The 20,914-nt window shown below is 37.9% G+C and overlaps 1 protein-coding gene across 2 annotated transcripts in view; it reads left to right on the plus strand.

Annotated features, from left to right (window-relative positions):
* Mfsd6 (major facilitator superfamily domain containing 6) overlaps positions 1-20,914 on the plus strand; it is a 72,150-nt gene that overhangs the window by 42,835 nt on the left and 8,401 nt on the right. Inside the window, exons 3-7 of one of the 2 annotated variants that reach the window (XM_013029593.1) lie at positions 430-527; positions 11,503-11,664; positions 12,512-12,610; positions 13,723-14,003; positions 15,464-15,626. In XM_013029593.1, the coding sequence (XP_012885047.1) occupies positions 430-527; positions 11,503-11,664; positions 12,512-12,610; positions 13,723-14,003; positions 15,464-15,626 (803 nt within the window). Of the gene's footprint in view, positions 1-429; positions 528-11,502; positions 11,665-12,511; positions 12,611-13,722; positions 14,004-15,463; positions 17,623-20,914 lie in introns of those variants that run through there. The other variant, XM_013029602.1, reaches the window with a different exon arrangement.

Raw genomic sequence — 20,914 nt, forward strand, 5'->3', positions numbered from 1 at the left:
ATAAGGAAGACCATATTCATATTCACATGTTCTCATTTTTACCTGCTCCTCCTCCCCCTCCACACACAGTTGTGAAGTGGCTACAGTCCCACGCATATTTATCCTACAGCCACCTGGAAGGAGGCCAATAATGTCATTACGGATGGCAGAATGCCCAGACAATCTTAAAAAGGCATTGTCTCTGCTACTAATTAAGTTTCAGGAAGGATGTTCGCTTTTATATTAAGCATTTGGGAAAGGCTGAAGGCAGATATGTTAGAAGCAGTCTTCTTAAATTCATGCTTAAATTTTGTTGTCCTTTGGCAATCTTGTAGGTTTGGATCATATGTTTGATGTTGGATGGTTTGGGAAGAAAAGAAAAAGTAGGTAATATTTGTATGTTTTATATTTCATGCTGGGGCCTCAGTTTATTTTCCTTTACTTTTTCAGGGTTCTGTATATTGGCCTGGCCTGCAATACTGCTCGCTATATTTATATTTCCTATCTGGAAAATGCCTGGACTGTGCTCCCCATGGAAGTTCTTCAAGGTGAGTTAACAGATGGAATTAGAATCATTTCTAGACCAAATTAAGCAGTGACTACTTAAAAGTGCAGTGGCCTCTGGCATCGAATTATACAAAGGAAGGGTGGGTCTACTGTTACAGGATTTTGAAGTGGTCTGTTACAGAGGAGATGGCGTCAAGGTACTGGTCCCTACAGTTACTCCAAGTGCTGCTCTGTGAGAGCAAAAAACCTGGATGATTAAACAAAGAAAGAGGAATTCTTAGAATAAATGTGCTGTTGTTAAACAGAAAGCATACAAAAGTGGGCTTAAATAGAATAAATTTATTTTCCAAAGGTTTAGGTGCTTCTGTTTTGTCAAAATTATTTTATCTCTTCAACTATTTTTTATTATATCTGGTGGTTTACAACCAAAGCTGTATAGTCACACTATTGTTTTGTATGAATTGTCTATGTTCAAATATTCCTGATCCAAATTCCTCTTCTTACTTCAGTAAACTGCTTCCCATCAAGACATAAGTCTAAAAACAAAATTCTTGGAAGCACTTTCCATGTGGCTGAAGAGCTCTGAAAACATGGATTTGTATTAAAGGAGAGTGTTTTGCCATTTTAGCCCATATAACTAATCCTGACTAGATCCTGAATAATAACCAAGACCACTATGGCCAACATAGTGATTAGCATTATGAGTAGATAGGATAAGATCACTAGAGTTGAATGGACTATGATAGTGTAGGCTCCCTAAATCATTAATTTTACTAACTTTCATTAGTTTTATTAAACATTGCCATTATCATCTTACCCTCACACTAAGGATGCAAACACAGTTCGATGAACATAATTTCTTATCATTTAAATCCTTTAAGATAAAAGAATACACACAATTTGACATCTAAACAGAATGTTCAAAATTAAAGCTTACTCATCAGATTCCATCATGACAATGAAAAAGCGAAATACTTATTTGAATGATACACAATTTATATTTATATTCTAATTATGAAATTTGAAAATCAACACACTTTAAAGAAGCTTTTCTTAGAGCTAATGCAATGGTGTAACAGTGAAAGGATATTTGTTTATAAACATATAGAAAATTAGACTTACAAAAAGAAATTATTGCAAACAGCCCTTAATGGCTCAAGCCTGTAATACTAGTTACTCAAGAGGCTGAGATTTGAGGATCACAGTCCAAAACCATCCCAGGGAGCAAACTCTTAGATTCTCATCTTCAATGAACTGCCCTAAAACAGGAAGTACAGCTATGACCCAAGTGGTAGAGGTCTAGCCTTGATCACAACAGCTCAGGGACAGTGCCCATGCCCTGAGTTCAAGACCCAGGATCCCAACATATAAAGGAAGTTACTGTTGTTTGTAAGAGAATTGTGAAAGGGTCTTAAGGTGAGGTTCATATCTCAGCATTGTGTCACTTAAAAACGTAGAGAGAGACTTCTCTGAAGAGGATAAGAATGGCCAATAGACACGTGAAGAAATGCTCAACTTCTCTCGCCATAAAAGAAATGCAAATCACAACAACATTGAGATTCCACCACACACCAGTTAGAATGGCTATAATCAAGAAATCTAATAACAACAGATGCTGGAGGGGATGTGGCCAAAAGGGAACCTTACTGCATTGTTGGTGGGAGTATAAACTAGTTCAACCATTCTGGAAAGCAGTGTGAAGGTTCCTCAAAAGACTCCACATAGAGCATAGACCTCCCCTATGACCCAGCAATCCCACTTTTGGGCATTTACACAAACAAGGCCACACTAAAGCTACCAGCACAACTATGTTTATCACAGCATTATCTACTATAGCTAAGATATGGAACCAACCCAGATGCCCCTCAGTAGATGAATGGATCAAGAAAATGTTTTATATATATATATATATATATATTATATATATATATATATATATATATATATATATATATATGGAATTCTATGCCTCCATCAGAAAGAATGACACCGCCCAAATGGAAAGAATTGGAAAAAATTATATTAAGTGAATTAAGCCAGACCCAAAGAAATATTGGTCCCATGGTTTCCCTTATTTGCAATAACTAGTATATGTCTAGGATAATCTTATCAGACAAGCAGAAAATGTCAAAAGCTATGTACATATGACCATATAAGATTATGCTAAGTGAAATGAGCCCCGAGATAGGACACAAAAGTTGTTTTTTTCTTTGTTGCTGTTGTTTTTAATGTACTATTTAATTTTTTTGTTTCTTTTGTATATTTTCCCCCCATGGTATAACCCTGTTTTCACTGTATTTGATTCCAGTGCCCTGCATCTTATATATACATTTTTCTAATTAGGGGAAGGAAAATAACAAAATGCTCAAACAAGGATACAGGTTGACCCATTGTAACAATGAGATATGTACATTGGGCTGGGAAGGTGACTCAGTCGTAGAGCGCTTGCCTTGTATGCATGAGGCCCTGGGTTTGATTCCTCAGCACCACATAAGCAAAAAGAAAAAAAAGCTGGAAGTGACGCTGTGGCTCAGGTGGTAGAGTGCTAGCCTTGAGCTGAAGAGCTGAGGGACAGCACCCAGGCCCAGAGTTCAGGCACCACGACCAGAAAAAAACAAAAACAAAAACAAAAACCAATGAGATGTACAAGACACTATGTTGAAATGAACTTTACAACTTGGGGGGGGGTGGGAAGGGAGGAGTTGGGGAGGTTGGAGGGAAGGCATGGTAGGGGAAAAACAAAGGAGGGGGTATCAATGCTTGATAGGAAATTACCTTACTTATGTAACTGTAACCCCTCTGTACAGTATCTTTACAACAAAAAATTTTAAAAAATAACAAGTCATTAAACATGAATTACAAGAAAGAACTGCATAATAACACAGTAGATACAACCCAGTTACTGGGATTTCTTATTCCGACTCCATTCTCTCCTGTCTGGCTTATTTGATTGTCCCAGAGTGTGAGATTTGTATATCTACTGAAGAATATATTGCAATAACGTATACATATATTTATTTTTTCTCCTTTAATATGAGTTAGATGGATGCATTTGCCTAAGAAACTCAAGAAAATATAGCATTCGTAAATGGCTAAAAGAACAACAGGAAATTTTTCTAAAAGGGAAAAATCAAAATGCTATTGTGAATTTAAGAATCTTTTACTGTTAATTTATCAAAGATGAATTAAGTGGCTGAAATCCAGGCAACATGTCGAATGTATGAAATATATTTAAAAAATAATAAAGGCCTTGAGGTCTCACCATGTGTTCTGGAAGGCAGATGTGTAAACACATAATTACTATTCAGTATGCTAGGTAGAGTAACAGAAAAAATGCACTAGGTAACAGACAATTTGCTCAGTAGAGGGAATAATTAGCTTTGTGAAGCAGGGAGTGAGAAGACAATTTACTGAAAAACTCCCTAAGGAAATAACATACACGCTGGAGTTTGAAAGGCTTATAGGAATTCACCAGGTGACCTAAAGAGAACAGGCATCCTGGCACATGGAAAAGCATTGTACCAATGTGTCAAAGGGGGAAAACCCAGAAACTTCAACAACATGGTGGTGTACTGTGGTCAGGGCTCAATAGATTTATCATGCCATGCTGCTCAGCTACGACATGCCAATACTCAGGGCATGTTATCTCAGAATTTAGGCATCTGAATCTAATGTGTATTTAAAAAGAATTCTACTTCCTGTGGCCAACTACAGTTTATAGTGTGTTTCTATTAGTTTCCCCCTGTGCCTTTAGAAACCTACTTATCAAAAGTAAGTTAAAACAACAAATAAAAAAGATCTGCACAGCCTCCTAGTCAAACAGAGGGTTCTGTGACCACATTCCACAGAGCTCATTGTTTCTCAAGCTAGAGAGATTGTTTCATTTCCTGGCACAAGCGAATGCTGCAAAGGTTTTGGCTGCACAACCCAAACAAAATTCCTTGCCTTTGTTTGACCCATGCCTAGCCCACAGAAAACAGTGGACCATCTATGTAGAATAAATCCTGCATCACAGACATCTATTTCATATTGTGAAGCTTTGTTTTGGCAGTTTTGATTCTGCTGCCCATATACGGGCTTGTCTAAATGACCTGAAAGTCCCTATGCTTAAAAAGGGGACTCTACTTAGGAAGCAATAGAAACAAGCAATGATCAGACCAAAACACTAATAATTGGTTATAGACTGGCCTACTATCTTGATAGATACCCCTTATTCCACTGACTGGGAAATTGTGCCTTTTACCCATGCTTTAGGAAGGAGAAGGCTGGAAATGTGTGTTCCTATCACGTGATGATCTTGACACTGAAAAATCAGCACTTTAATTCTTTTTTTTTTCTTTTTTTGTTGGTCGTGGGGCTTGAACTCTGGCCCTGGGCACAGTCCCTTGCGCTCTCCAGCTCAAGGCCAGAGCGCTCTACCTCTTGAGCCACGGTACCACTTCTGGTTTTCTAGTGGTTTATTGGAGATAAGAGTCTCACAGATGGGGGGGGGGGAGGGAAGATGGGAAGGGATGGGAAGGGTAAACAAAGGAGGAGGCTACAATGCTTGTTAAGAAATGTACTCACTATCTTGCCCATGTAATTGTAACCCCTCTGTACAGTATTTTCACAATAAAAAAAAAAGAAGAAAAAAAAAAGTCTCAACAGACTTTTCTCCTGGGGCCGGCTCTGAACTGTGATCCTCAGATCTCAGCCTCGTGAGTAGCTAGGATTACAGGTGTGAGCCACTGGCACCCAGCAGCACTTTAATTCCTTGTTAACCAGTCACACTCAAGAAGGTCCTCTTTAAAAAAATCAGCAAAGATGATTAACCTTTTATCTCTCACCTGAAATGAAAACTGATACTACCCAATGGGTAGCTAGACACAAAAGCTGTGCTGTAATTCTTGTTACCAGCTACCATCTCATCCATCGCATCCTATTTGGAGATTACATGCAACTAATGTAGGAAAATTTCTTGTTTTACCTCATTTCTAGGAGCTCTTGATTATCTTGTCATCATTTGGTCTCCTTAAGCCATGCTGATAATAATAAGCAGTTAGGACTATCTACAATAGCCAAGTTATGGAAACAGCCCACATGCCCTTTAATAGATGATCGGATCAATTATATACAATGGAATTTTACTCATTCATTAGAAAGAATAAGATTAGTCATATGCAGGGAAGTGGCTAGACCAAGGACAAATCATGCTAAGTGAGGTAAGCCAAGTTCAGAGAGACAAATGGTGCATATTTTCTCTCATATGTGGAAGCTAGATCTAAAATATAACTGGACATGATAATGAAGATAGACTGTAGACATTCACACACAGACTAAAGGATGCTACCCTCAGGGAAAGAACACAAAGATATAACTCCTGAACACATAAAATACTATTATCAAAACAAACTCCAGGAAATGGAAACAGGGCTGTTTTTGTTGTTGCTGTAGTGGTGTTTTTGTTTTTAGGTCTTTGTTTCTTTTTAGGGGGTGAAGGGTGCACAGAAAAGGAGAGAGGAAGGGTGAACAAATGCCATCGTGATATTCGGCAAATGAACTGTGTAATTTGTGGGCAAGGACAAGGGGGGAAAACTGGGGGGAAGTGAAAGAACCGGTGGCATTGTCCAAAAAATAAACATAGTCATTACCTGACTTATGAAATGGTTACTTCTCTGTATAATACCTTATAATAACATTAAAATTATATTTTAAAAACTTGCAGGACCATTTGTAGAATGACCATTAAATTCATTGTTGATTTGATACAAATTCCAGAACTTTAATTCATACATAAATATCCTCATTTGATATCCTTAGACTTAAAAAAATTTTAACTTAGCACTTAGGATGAAAAAGAGGCAAATTTCCTTTTCTCTAGGTTCATAGGCAAGAGGCCACGTAGGCATCTATTGAAAGACATTGTGCTCTTTGTGATTATGAGGTCATTTCTTTCTCATGATCTTTACCACATTTGGTGGTACCTTATTCTTTCAGCAACTAATAGCAATGTGTGTGTGTGTGTGTGTGTGTGTGTATAAACTGAAGACGTACTTCCTGCTCACAAGATGTCTGTAGTTCATTTTAAAAAGGTCTAAGCACCTTAAGTCTTTTGCTGCATGATGGTAACAGTGGGAAGATTCATTTATATTTACTAATCAAGATCTCATTAAAAAATTAGAATTTTAGTTAGCTGGGCGCTGGTGGCTCACGCCTGTAATCCTAGCTACTCAGGAAGCTGAGATCTGAGGATCGCGGTTCAAAGCCAGCCCGGGCAGGAGAGACCGTGAGACTCCTATCTCCAATAAACCACCAGAAAACCGGAAGTGGCGCTGTAGCTCAAGTGGTAGAGCGCTCACCTTGAGCTGAAGAGCTGAGGGACAGCGCCCAGGCTCAGAGTTCAAGCCCCACGACCGACAAAAAAAAAAAAAAAAAAAATTAGAATTTTACCTTTACATTTGCACAAGAAGCATTTAAACATTCATGATTTTGATAGAAATATAAACGTGATAATAATCAAGCTCAAATTTGTTATGCTTCTTTTCTGCTTGGGTATTGGTTATAGTAGTTGTTATAAAACTCAAGAGATGAAAGTGATAAAAATTATTCTTGCTATTAGAATGTGCTTAAAGGATAGTAAAGCCAGACCAGAGCTTCTACAATTAAGAAGTCCTTTTGAGTCACTTGAATTAATAGCTACAGCAATGAGCAGTGAAAATAAGGTCTGAGTAAGCTTTCTCCTTCTAAGATGCTCTAGCAGTGGGGGCTGGGTTAAGATTTTGATGAAAGATGGCTTTTTTAATGTCATAAGTAGGAGGGCCTGAGCTGTGACATTTATGAGGCTTTATTGTGTTTGATTTATACAACATGCCTATTCAGCTAAATAAGAACCATGTCTTCTTTCCTCTTGTGTTCTCAGAGAGTGTAGAAAAATTATAAGAGGATTACTATCTAGCTCTTACCTAAATTGAAATACTAGACATGATACTAATCTGTTATCACCTGGGTTGGAAATTTTCTCTCTGGCTTATTAACCCTTAAAGCACAAGTGGTTTGCTACAACTACAATACACCAATACTCTGAGTTTATTTCAGTTGATAAACATGTACAGAATTCACTGGCATTAACTTTTATACCCAAATCTTATGAAATACAGTAATTTTATTCTTTATCACCCTCTGTTTTACAGATACTTCAAGTTCTTATAATACATTTTCTTCAAAATAAAAAATTACTTTGTCCATATACTATTCATTTGAAGTATCTTCTACCCCAAATCCTTTCCTGGCAGTTGTATCCCACATTATCTCTTTTTCTGAATTGTTCTCAGATGTATGTAATTGCATCCTTAGTTTAGCACTCACTTGTAAAACTCCTAAGACTCTGAAACTTAACAGATTCATTCTTTTATTGATGTCCTAGGAAAAGCACTCTTACTGATATCCACTACACTGATGTTTCAGAAGCATTTTTTAATCCCTGCACTTGGGAAGTTCATTGAACTGATTAAGAGATATACTTTGGCCTATCAGTGGAAAAGGTTTGCCACAGCTGATTCTGTGTGCAGGTGCTAAAGGAATAATATATTTTATTCAGTGGGCCTACTCCACTAGCAGAAACAAGAAAAATAAAATAATACCAGTTCCCAGTACTTGGATGTCATTATGACATGAGTCCCCAAGCCAAGCAGTGTTTTACACAAAGCAGCTGTCTACGTGAGCAAAGGGGACTGAAATAGAGAAGTCATGTGGACTAAGAATGGACGACTTTGAAATACATGTTGCAGAACATGTACATGGTACAACTGTTGAATATTGTAAGGTTATGAGTCCTGGGAAATATACTAAAAGTCTGATAATCTATAAAGTGTATCAGCTCTTTAGAGAGAGGAAAAGGTAGTAAGATTATCTGTTTAAGAAGGCAGATAAGAGCCAGACGCTGTTGGCTCACACTTGTAATCCTAGCTACTTCAGAGGCTGAGATCTGAGGATCACAATTTGAAGCCAGCCTGGGCAGGAAGTCTGTAACACTCTTATCTCCAATTAATCACAGAAAGAAAAAGCCAGAAGTGGCTCAAGTGGTTGAGTACTAGCCTTGAAGTCCCAGGCCTCAGGACCAGCCAAAAAAAAAAGAAAGAAGCAAATAATTGGTCATGTTTGATTTTATAAAACTTTGTTTTATAAAACAAAACTTCTCAAAACAGATAAATTAAACATATTATAGAATATTGGAATAGTTATTATGAGGACATATAGTACAGCATTTAAACATTTCTGATCTTAAGACAGCTTAGATTCAGATCTATTCTATTGTTCTAGTGACTGTAACGTGGAACAAAGCACCCTAATCTCCCTATACCTCAGTTTCCTTTTTTAAAAATGAAAAAAAATAGTGCCTGTGATTAGAAGTAAATGAAATAATCTGTGCAAAATAACATAATTCCCTGTAAAGCAGATTGTGAAATATTAGTAATGGAAAGTGACATTGTTAATTATTTTTCATGATTCTGGATTATTCAAGTGCAACACAGCAATAAACAGTTGTTTCTGGAAGTAAGTATTATGGAAATACCTCTATTTCCATTAGGCCTCAAAGCTAATCCTTACAATCCTACTCAAAGGTAAGAAAAGATAGATACAAAGTTTGCATTGAGCTATTTGATCTTGAATAATTACTTATTTTCACATATTTACTAAGCGACTATCACATGAATTGATGACAAATCATTATTCAAGTTATATCTGTAGATTTATGACAGATCACAAGGGAAGAGTTAAGACATGTTATAGGATAGTTAAGTTGATGTTAGGACAATAACAGTTGGGACAATAACATCTTTTTTATTGATCTAGGAACATATCTATCTCTTACTTAAAGGCTTAAAATTCTGTAGGTCTAATGTACATGATACAGAAGTATTTCACTTCATCATACAGAGAATAATCATCTCTTCCTTTTTCACAGTTCTCTAATAAGAGAGGAGAACTATTTTGTTTTCCTAGCTTATGATATTTTTACTTTCTAAATTTTACAAGGAGGTTCTTTAGATAGCACAAGTGCTATGACTTCTTTAATCTTGTCTAATGGAAAATGGTAGATTGTAACATCAGAGGACCAGAACACAACTGTAGTAAAACATTGGCAAGAGTTTGAGATTATTAATAAAATCTCTGGAGAGGGGCTTGCTGAAGTTTAATCATTAACCAATAACTCCACAACTGCCTCTTGAGGTGTTATTACCAATCCAATCCCTTCAGTTTCTTAGTTCTTCTAATTATTTTTTATGATATGGGATATGTTTAATTGATTTTTCCACTGACACAATGTTTTTAAATAAGTTATTTCATAGAAATTAATTTTACTCCTACATCTTCCATGGAAGATGTTGGAGCATACCAGCAGAGTAGCTTTTCTTCTGCTAAAGTACCAGAGGGGAAAGAATTTACTATATGATTTACTGTCTTTCCTTCAGTTAATTATCTAAGTTACTAAAGTATGTAGCTCTTGATTACCTAATCAGTCCCCCCCAAACAATAAGGAATCTCTGGAAATCCAACTGGCAAGAATCATTTACAACTGCCACGAATGCCAGCCAACACATTCTAAAAATAGCTTAGAAGTATCCTGATTAAAGTCATTGTGCTGGAAAATACTTTAATTATCTTAGAGGACTCAAAGCTTTAGAAAACTCAGTTCTGAAGAAAAAGTTGAGGGATGAAGGGAGAGAGGAAGAGAGCCTTATTATCAATTTTTTTTGTGTGTGTACACAGCCTTTGTGCTTTACAGAATAATTTCAAGAATTATATTTGATGTATAAACAAAATATATTTTAATGTTTTATATATATATATATATATATATAAGATGGGCACGGGCCCATCTTAGTCTACTTGTAAATACTGCAATTGACTGCTCATAGTCAGCAGTCAATTTAACCTATAGCCATTTAATATGATTTCTAGTCTCAAATCATTTCTTAAACATAATCCACAAATGTAGTTTATTATTAAATCTAATTTTGAATAAATTAGTTTTCTTGGTATACTTTTGAAATTTATACAATAACAACAACTACTACTAAGTAGTAATGATATTGAAAATAATAAAGGTTTGAAAAGAAAATCAGCACCATCTCTTTATTTCTTTTGGTGGTACAGGGGATTGAAATCACAGGGCCTTGTGTCTGTTAAACAGGCACTCTACCACTTGGGTCTAACCTTTAAGATTACTTAGATGACTAACTCTCGTTTCTTGCATGGGGAGCAGGAAATGTTTCTCTTTTTCTATTTCTCTGTATTGTAAACTTGCTATACTAAAAATAATTCTTTTAAAACTTATTAGGGGAGAATAGAGCAATGTGGAGTCTAGAGATGACTTTTTAATACTAACAAAAAACCCCTTTGAGTGCCAGACACAGGAATCTAGAATTTTTCCAGTTTAGCTATTGGGAAGTGGTATTGTTCCCACTCTCATTTGGGTTTGAAGTATTGTCTATAATGCTATTAGGTAGTTCTCCGCCTGGCTTCAGAGAGCTTCTCCACATGCTTTTAAATACTTCACAGGAACTGACAGTCTCTGGAGTTTGGGGGCTTTTTTTTGTCTCCTCCTCTGCCCCCCTGAAGAAGTATTGCCCTCTCTGGCCTTCTGCTTTGGCATTCTAACATCGTTCTCTCTTTAGACTTTTTACTAGAACCTTCTTCATTCAGAGATTCTTCTCCATACCCTCTATCTTTTAGACTCTTGCCAAACAGAAACCTAGAGGATTCCTCCTCTGTCTTTCATTCCTCATGGATTGCTGTCCTTGACACTGATGATGGTTGCACAACATTGTGAGTGTACTTAATACCATTGGATTGGATATTTAAAAATGGCTAAGATGATACATTTTGCTATGTATATTATGCCATAGAATATGTATATTATGCTAATATATACATGTGATTATTCTATTCTATAACAGGTACCTAGGTAAATAGTTCACATTTCAGAACCTAAGCATTCTGAGCAGACATTCAAGTGCTCTCATTCTTCCCCAGGAGTGACACACGCGGCCATCTGGGCAGCATGCATTTCTTACCTCAGTGCTGCTGTTCCCCCTGAGCTGAGGACATCTGCCCAGGGCATCCTGCAGGGCCTTCACCTGGGTCTGGGGAGAGGTTGTGGTGCCATGATCGGAGGCGTGTTAGTCAATTACTTTGGTAAGAATGGCTTTTTCTTTTTCCTTCGGTAAAAACATGTTTGGTTTTGAGCAATACCTTAATAAGCATTGAAATTATTACTAAAGACTGCCAGAAACTAAACTCTAGTATATGTATTCTCTTTCTGGATTTCATGGTAGTCATATTTGTAAAGCATATATTTAGGTTTTTAAGATTACAGCCAATTAGAAAGCTACAATCAACCCACAACTGTACAACTTGTGACAGTAAACAAATACCTCACAGGAGCTCAACAGATAATATACTTGTGTGCTTTGGGTTTCAAGTAAGGTACTCCAAACCTGCTGGTAATAATGTGGAAAAGGAATTCATCACTCTTATCTGATACCATCAGGAGACTTTGAACCAGAAAAATGTAACTGTTCACTGATGTTGTTCATGTCATTACATCTGTGTAACACAGCCTGCAACATCAGATTTCCTTTATTGGAAATACAGAGCTAAGGTGGAACATTATTCTGCTATGGGGTTCTTGACTACTCTGTCATCTGCTCTGGGAATTTATGCATGACTTAAGCTCTGTTGTTTCAACTATAGCTGAATCTGGCTGTTTGTTCCTAGGTGGGTAAGTGTGATTGAATATTATATGTCATGATGGAAGGCACTTAGGGATGGCCCTTTATACATACAGTTTTATAAACTTATCAGCCTCAGAACCAAAACCAGCACCAGGGTCTCCTGCCATCCGTTTCCCCATGATCTGGAGCTAATGGAAGGTGCTCTTCTCTGTGCTTCCTTTGGCAAGAACTTTAGAAGACTGAGTTATAGATGAAGTTCTTTCGATTTCCTGGTATGACTCTGCAGAGAGCTCTGTTTGTTTTCAAAGGGGCTGCTGCAACCTTCCGAGGAATTGGCATGGCCTGCCTGGTGATCCTCCTGCTCTTCGCCTTGATCCAGTGGCTGGCAGTGCCAGATGAAGAAGAAGGTAAATTCCCATTCTTTCTCAAATGACTCAAACTACGGGAATTCAGCCCCCTAACCACCCCACCCCACCCAACCCCCAAAAGCCCTGTAAGTAGTAACTATGTCCCACAGGCCTGCTTAGTGAGATTTTCTGATGTATGTCAATGAACTCATATACCAGCTAGAGAGAAGCCATCTACAATGCTGAAGTTTGAAATTTTCTTTTTTTGTTTTGTTTCTCAGTGCAAGCTACTAGAGAGGTTCTGGGTTTAAACTTCTATGGTATTCTGAAGGGGGTTCAATTGTAAGTCGCATACATATAAAGCTAATAGTAATTTTACTGCTAGGAAGAGCAGTGGTGTTATTAATCTCTATGCCTTTACCCTCCCTCAAAAAAGAAAGTCTAAACCTGAAACTTCAAGTTTCCCCGGAACCAAGTATGGCCTTTATTAAATCCCGCATATAAACTGGTGCCAGCGACTCAGCCCTGGAATCCTAGCTAGTCAGAAGGCAGAGATCTGAGGATTGTAGTTAAAAGCCAGCCCAGTCAGGAACTTCCATGATATGCTTATCTCTGATTAATGACCAAAAAGCCAAAGTGGAGATGAGACTCAAGTGGTAGAGCACTAGCCTTGAGCAAAATATAGCTCAGGGACAGCCCCAGGTCCCTGAGTTCAAGCCCCAGGACAAAAACAAAAACAAAGCAAGCCCTACTATGCAAAGGGGAGGTTATATCAAACGTAACATGTAGGTGAGAATAAGTTACATCAGCTTTTTAATGGAAAAGACTGACCAGCAAAATACCGTGTTCTTGTTCAGCAATTTGGTCCCATTATAGGACTTATCTTCTTCAGGTGTCCTGTTCTCTCAGGAGCACCAATCTCAAGTACCTGAAGTGCTTCTGTTAAGAGAAAAACTTGCTATTACAGAAGCCTCTATGAAAGATTTTAACTGCATTGAGTACCTCAGGAAACATGACCAATACTAGTTTTTCTCATTTTCAGCCTCCTAAGTAGATGGGATTACAGGAGTGCATCACCACACATCAGGTCTTTGGTTTGCTTCTTTTAACCTTTATATAAATGTGTAAAAAAAAAAAACCTCTGGAAAATATTATCAAAATTTTCTCCTCAGATAAGACAATGCTGGCGGAAAGGATTCCTGTTCCCTCCAGTCCTGTTCCCATAGCAACCATTGACTTGGTACAGCAACAGACAGAAGATGTCATGCCGCGCACTGAGCCCAGGCTTCCACCCAAGAAAACCAAGCACCAGGAAGAACAAGAGGATGTGAACAAACCAGCCTGGGGGGTCAGCTCCTCTCCCTGGGTGACCTTTGTCTACGCACTCTATCAAGTTAAAGAGTTGATACAACTGACCAGAGACAACCGTGCTTCTGAGATACAGCCTTTACAGGTAACCCTCAGCTGGGCTAAGATGTTACCTTCATTTGCTTGTCTTTTATTCATCAAGACTTATTGAAGGCCTAGAGGGAAAAAATAGACATGCAAACAAATAACTATTTGTAAAAACTGTGTTCTAAGCGTGTTTACAGGATCCCATAGAGGGAAAATTTTATTTCATGGAGTTCAGGAAACTTTACAAAGGTGTTGACAATTCTTGAAAGGAATAAATCATTCCAGCCTTGCATGTGTCTTTTAAAAAATTATTAAGGGGTATACCAAAGGGTTATAATTCTATAAGTCAGGTTATGTATTAATACAACTGCATACATACTTTTAAATTTCAGTGTAGATGTGTACCAGCTGCAGCAAGAATGTGTAGTTCTTGCTCTTGGAGGCCATATTTATCTCTATAATTCCGCTACTCCAGTGGGAGATTATGTATAGGAGGAATGCAATAAGTATCTCTTAAATTAACTAACAACTTAGCCACTGTATGGATCTGATGGGACACCTAATTCAGTGGAACATTTGCAATAGCCTTACCTGAAAAACAAGTGTTCCCAGAGGGGTGTTCTTCCAAAGTAAAGTCAAACCACATTGACTCACTTAGAATTGTATAATAACTATATCCTAACTTTGGATAATGAGTGACTTTTTGAGCAGTTTGACAAAAGGAATCAATCTGCTTCCCCCTTTATTAGTTTCTGTCTTTTGCTTGATAGGCCATGTCAGCTTTATATTTAAGTAGTTTTGGAGCATCCAAAATTTTAAAAGAGAGGGAGGAAGACTTTAAAAAGTAATTTTGTATTCAACTATTGGAAATGGCGTTCCCTAAATCAGAATCAATCATTGTTTAAAGCATGTTTCCTAACTTATAAAATGAATATGGCATTTTACAAAAATGCACTGGACTGTGTATACTCAGTCACTTACCATTGATTACCTAAGTACTTGCTTATACTTACTGTTCTTACTTGACATGTATGACTTGTGAAATCACAAGAATACACTAGGACTGTTAGAGGACATTTCTTTTCATAGCTGTCTCTAAGGCTGAGAATCAATTTCTTATTTACTTACTAATGGAATGACTTCTCGCTCTTGTATTGTAAAGTCTTAGCAAGCGGCTTAGTTTGTCCCAAGGCCCTTGGATAGTGACTTGCAAAATGGGTAAAACAGCTCAGTAACTATTTCCTATGTTTATCTAGTAGTAACAGATATTTTGATAATAATTTTCTTTAATGCACAAAACATGTCTGCTTATAGTGTTTGTGTTTTTCATGCGGCTCTGGCAGTTGCACTTAGGAAAGGAGATGAAAGGTAAGACATTCAACTCGTACTCCTCTATTCCTTTGTCCCTGAAATGAGCACTTCAGGATGATCTCCCCATGTCTGCTGGCTTGCTTCACTACACACGTGGGTTGGATTTGCTTGCTTTCTCTCACCCTGGGGTATCTGTTTTCCTTCCAGGAGATCAGTGAGAATCGGGAAATTTCTCCAACTGGTGGAGCCCAGCATGTCCCACGTGAAACTCACTCCGACCCACGTAGGAACCAGCCACCCCCTGACACAGCAGCATCTCAGACGCAGACCAGCCCTGCTCCCCGCAGTGGGGCCCCTGGAGTGGAGGCAGGTGAGGAGCAGCGGGCTCAGACTGCCACTGCAGGACCCTGAGAACAGCCTCCTCATCTCTCACCTTGCATGGACGGGGCTCCTCCTGTGGGACACCAGAAAGCGCAGCCCCCAACCCAGAACATGCCTCTTCATACACTCTAAATATCTACTCATCATCATGGAAACACAACACACATGCGAGCTACAGTACAGGTAGGCAGGAAAAGGGAAGTTTCCACAGTTCCACTGGAGTTAAGGGAAGCAGCAGTTAGGAAGGGCTCTGAGTTCTTTGTGAGTTACAGCCATGTGCGGGTGCGGGAAAGGTAGAAGCCACAGTTTACACTAAGTAGAGGGAACCAAAGGATTTCATGATGGAGACTGGTATAATTTCCCTCTTCTGATTATTTATTCTGATTATTGGGTTCCCAATACAAACTGGGAAGAGTACATGTATAATTTTGTGTCTGTTGAAAGGAACCATTTAAAACTTGTAAGATATATTTAAAAAGTAGCCAGATAAGTTAGCAGTACATATGCTTTTTTAAGTTAAAAACTTCACAATAAATTTTACATATCTCTAGCAAATGTATTTTTATATATGTATGGTATGTAATGAAACCAGTCAACTCTTGGAGCAAAAAAAAGCTGTTACTGACTACTACAAGCTAAGTTGAGCTTTCAAGCTTAAGTTGGGTTTTAAGAATGACCAGAAATGGGGGAATATTTCAGAGAAAACAACTCAATATCCTGTGGCTTGATTAACAAGGGTTTGTTCAGCATATTGACATTACAAATAGCCTCTATCACTGCTTAATATTTTGTAGTGATTTGGGCTCTAATTAGCTGATGAAATAAAACAAGCAAAAACCACTGAATTCCTAAGGGTTCTTTAAGTAAGCAGTACTATTTACAAAGAACAGTATAAGACATAAGTGCCTGGGGGAAGGGATATAATTTTTAAAAATTACATAGTAAGTCAGTTTTGTTTGTGAGGTGGTAAGTAGGAAACTGGAATGGAAAGGATGTGAATAGAGTACTTTCTAATGACTAAACGAATGAATCTTGGTATGGTCTTGCCCAAGAAGAGTCAGACACTGGAAAATTGGGATTTGGGTATACAACTATATATTACCACCACCATAGAAAGTGGCTGGTGAATCACACAATGTTTGCTGCTAAAAAAAAAAATGAAAGTGGAGGTTAGTAGGAAGCCTCAGCGAGGGCTGTGGAAAGGGAATACTGCTTTAGCTGAATGAAGATCAGTTCTATCCTACATAACAGCCGTGGCTGAGCACAGGAAAGAGCAAAGATAGAACTAAGCAACTCATTTAAATTCACATTTTGATTAAAACAGGATTAGTGTAAACTGAGGGCTTCTCCACAACAGTTCTGCGTGTGGGAGAAGAAATTCTACATTTGGAGTCTAGCTTCACCACAAAACACAGCTTAAAGTAAGTGAAAGAAAAAGAACTAAGCAGACAGTTATTTTTGCACTTGAACTGAATCGTACTGTACTGTAAATTATCATGACTCATTTTTAAGTGACCTTTCAGATCAGATGTATTTATTATGCTTGTGTAATTATAGAAACAAAGAAGTGGGTGACAGGCTGAACCTCACCTATGAATGTACAGTATGTGGATTTGTGAACCTGACTGTAGGAAGTCAAAAACTTGTTTCTTGTGTTTACAGTTCTTATTCTTTTAAAAAGCCTGCTGTTTTGGAAATGCACAAGAGGACATGTTGAATTAGAAATATGATTTTTAAATATTTCTTAAGGGATGAAGATGTGACCAAACAAGTAAACGTCCTTTACTCTGTAATGAATGAGACCAAATTCAACATGCCTTTGTTAAGAAATGTTTACTGTGAGCGTTGATCCAATAATGCAGAAATGTCCAGCCTTTTGAGCTGACACCCTTATGTTTGTGGACTTTGTGACTTTTTCTTCCTGCCCTCAAAGTGCCATATGCCACTTTAAAAATATATATATATTAAAGTGAATTCAAATTAAATATTGATTTGAGAATTTTATAGTCCCTCTTGGGATCACTAGAAATACTCAGGGGTGTCAAAAAGCCCAGGATGGTAATCACTGCCTTCCTAACTTTGCTTTCTGCCGTTTCATCTATGATCATAAAAACAATTACCCCAAGTGCTGAATTTGTGCAGATCCAAAGAGGTTAACTGCTAATTATTAAGCTATTCCTTAAAGCCTTAAGCAAAATAAGAACTATAATACATCTCAGTAGGCAATATATCTCTGAAAAAGCCTAAGAAATTCATTGGAAGAAGAGTGTTGCTTTACTTAGTCTGTTAATGGTGCCACAGCCACATGAAGCAGAGTTGGCTGAAAGCTGCTCAGGATTTTCTGCTTCTTCCACATGGGGTGCAGGCTATTGGCAGTGCTGGGGACCAATGCTTCAGAAAATTCCTCTCAGCCAATCTAGGGTTAAACAGTGAATATTTAAAAAGATAACTGCATCCATTATTGTGTCCTTGTTGCGTGCTTATGAGATTATCATTTTGTCCTTACAGAAACCACAGATCACTATTTTATATTTTTGCAGTACTAGGGATTGAGCCTATGGCTTTGTAGTGAGTGGCTCTATCACAGGAGCCATATCCCCTGTTTTTATAATTTATATATAATTATTATAAATATATACATAGTTTTTCTACTATGGATTTCTAGATAATCACAAAGCCAGCATCATCAAATTTGTGATGCCTTAATTATGAGATGATCAAAGCTTTTACACTCTGGAGGTAACTTAGATATCTGGCAACTCTATTCTTCCCCAAAGGTTAGCAGACATTCGGAAAACCAGAGCCATTGGAGTCAAGAAGGGCAAGCCAACACATCCCCAACTTTGCATCCAAGGTGATAGTATTTATAGATTCTAAGTCCAATAGATCTTACTAAGGAGATGATAAATTCTGTTAATACTGTCTTGGATGGTCACCATGAGCCACATGTGGCAATCCAACACTTGGTTTGTGTATCTGAGGAATCAAGACTTCGGATTTTAAACAGCGACTGGTGGTCCATGGCCAGCACATTATGCAAAAGAGATATGGAAGAAGTGACTGCTTTGTTAGGTCGTCTTATAGCCTCTGTTCCTTAATTCCTTTACCTTCCATTGTTATTCTGTAAAGATGAGGGTATGCTTGTGGCAGATGATTATATGGAAAAGAGGTGATTTTTCCATCCAGAAGTTCATCAATCTTTTGAGGCATTGCAACAAGGCAAAGGCTACTTCAAAAGCCCTTAACTGCTTCCATGCTATTTCAGCAAAGCTTTAAAGGTGCCACGGGGCAGCTGGGAGACTGATGCTTAGATGGGGGCATAACAGAGACATAAAAGGGGAGTCTCAAGTCATAAGGTATTGTACAACTTGCTCCTGTCTGTGAGTGAGAAAATGGGAGCCAGTCCTGGTGGGCACCTCACTCCCCCAGCTTGTGGCTGCTCTGGCAGACCTATGGCAGCTCCAGGACAATCTATTTTTAAAGGATCTTTTTTAGAACTAGCATTGGTAATATGGGCTTGGAGACCAGAAGGCTATCTAGATTTAAGTCCCAAAACTGAGTGAATAATGAGGCCTCAAGCCTAACAGTTGAATGATATGGTTGCTTAAGCATAACCACCCTTTTCTGCTTCTCAGCCACACATTTAGTGTTGAATAGCATAAGCAAGAACACATGAAAAGGTTTGTTTATACTCAGTAACTACACACCTGTGATGATGTAAAGCTCAGAACTAACATCAATTACCTAAGAAGGGCACTGTCATTTTACTGCTCATTTAAACTACTTAAAGACCTTTAAAAAGACTGAAAAGGAGGAGAGAGGAAGACAAAAAAAGGAAGTGAAGAAGGCAAGGAGGGAAAAATCTGCACATTTCTTGGGGATTAAAAGTATCATCAGTAATAAATCCAAATCAGAAAAGCACAATAAAAACACATCAAATATACCACCAATAATGTTTTTAATTGTTTAGCTTCTCATAGTACTCATATAACAGAAGCTGATAAATCCAAACTTTCTCTAAAATTAACATGGAAAATAATATCCTGAAAGACACTTTCCCCTTTGTTCTTCCCTCTTTCTGTAGCTGTTATCATTGTGATGGTTACGATGGCTTCCTGGCCCACTGGTAGCCTGTAGCTGCTTCTGCCCCTGCAGCCTCTCTAAACCTGGCTCAGGTGAGGCCTAGGGCTGTCCTGGAGGAAATGGGCCTGGTAGTCTCAACAGATGCTCAAGTGTTTGTTGTTCAAACACATTTTATACTACAAACTGATTCTTAGGAAATGAACATGGTTAACACCAGCATTGGCACATCTGATGCATTTACAATACAGCACCAATAAATACAATTATAAAACATAATAATCAGATTAAACTGTAACAAAAATAGTGTTAGGACTCCTGTTAATGCTTATACAAATAAGCAAATTAAAAAAGTGTTCTTTGATTCTTTTGAAATCAAAGTTTATGTGAAGGCACAGATTTAAAATAGTATTAAAAAATTTTTAAAGGCTCATAATATTAAAAGATGTCGAGCAAAACAGACCTATAAAAAGTGACATACCGCTTCAAAAGAGGAAATATAGTTTGAAAATCAATCTAGAAAGTTCTAAATGGTTAGCTTCATTCTTATTTAACAACTCAGAAAAGCTCTAATAAATATAGCTCAGAAAAGTGAGTGACAAAATGCTCTGCATTATTCCATCACTCTGCCTTTCTCTTGATAAAAGGGATTCTTCATTGTTTATGATCCCATCACAGGACACACACACACACACACACACACACACACACACACACACACACACACACACACACACACACACACACACACACACACACACACACACACGATTCATCTTCTTCTGGGACTTTGTTTGCCTGGTGAACGCTGTTTCTTTTCTTCTCACTTGAGTTATTACATACTTTCACACTCATGCCTCATTGCCATGGATTTCATTTTTCTAGAACCTGAAGATAGAAACTGTGGTGGCCTGCTGTGGAGCTGTAACTAGCAGGCATTGCCTGCTAGAGTTAAAAAGAGAGCTGTAACAAAACAGGCTCTGCCGACCATGATTATAAGAGCAGAAAAACTAGTATCAGTGTAACCTAGCAGGCAGCACAAGATGTTACTCTCCAGAGAACCAGGAGAATCCAACTTCAAGCTGAAGAGCTGAGGGACAGCGCCCAGGCCCAGAGTTCAGGCCCCACAACTGACAAAAAAATAAAAATTTTAAAAAAGGGCTGGGAAGGTGGCTCAGTGGTAGAGCGCTTGCCTTG

The sequence above is a fragment of the Dipodomys ordii genome, unplaced genomic scaffold (genome assembly GCF_000151885.1).
Source record: "Dipodomys ordii isolate 6190 unplaced genomic scaffold, Dord_2.0 Scaffold5, whole genome shotgun sequence".
Classification (NCBI taxonomy): Eukaryota; Metazoa; Chordata; class Mammalia; order Rodentia; family Heteromyidae; genus Dipodomys; species Dipodomys ordii.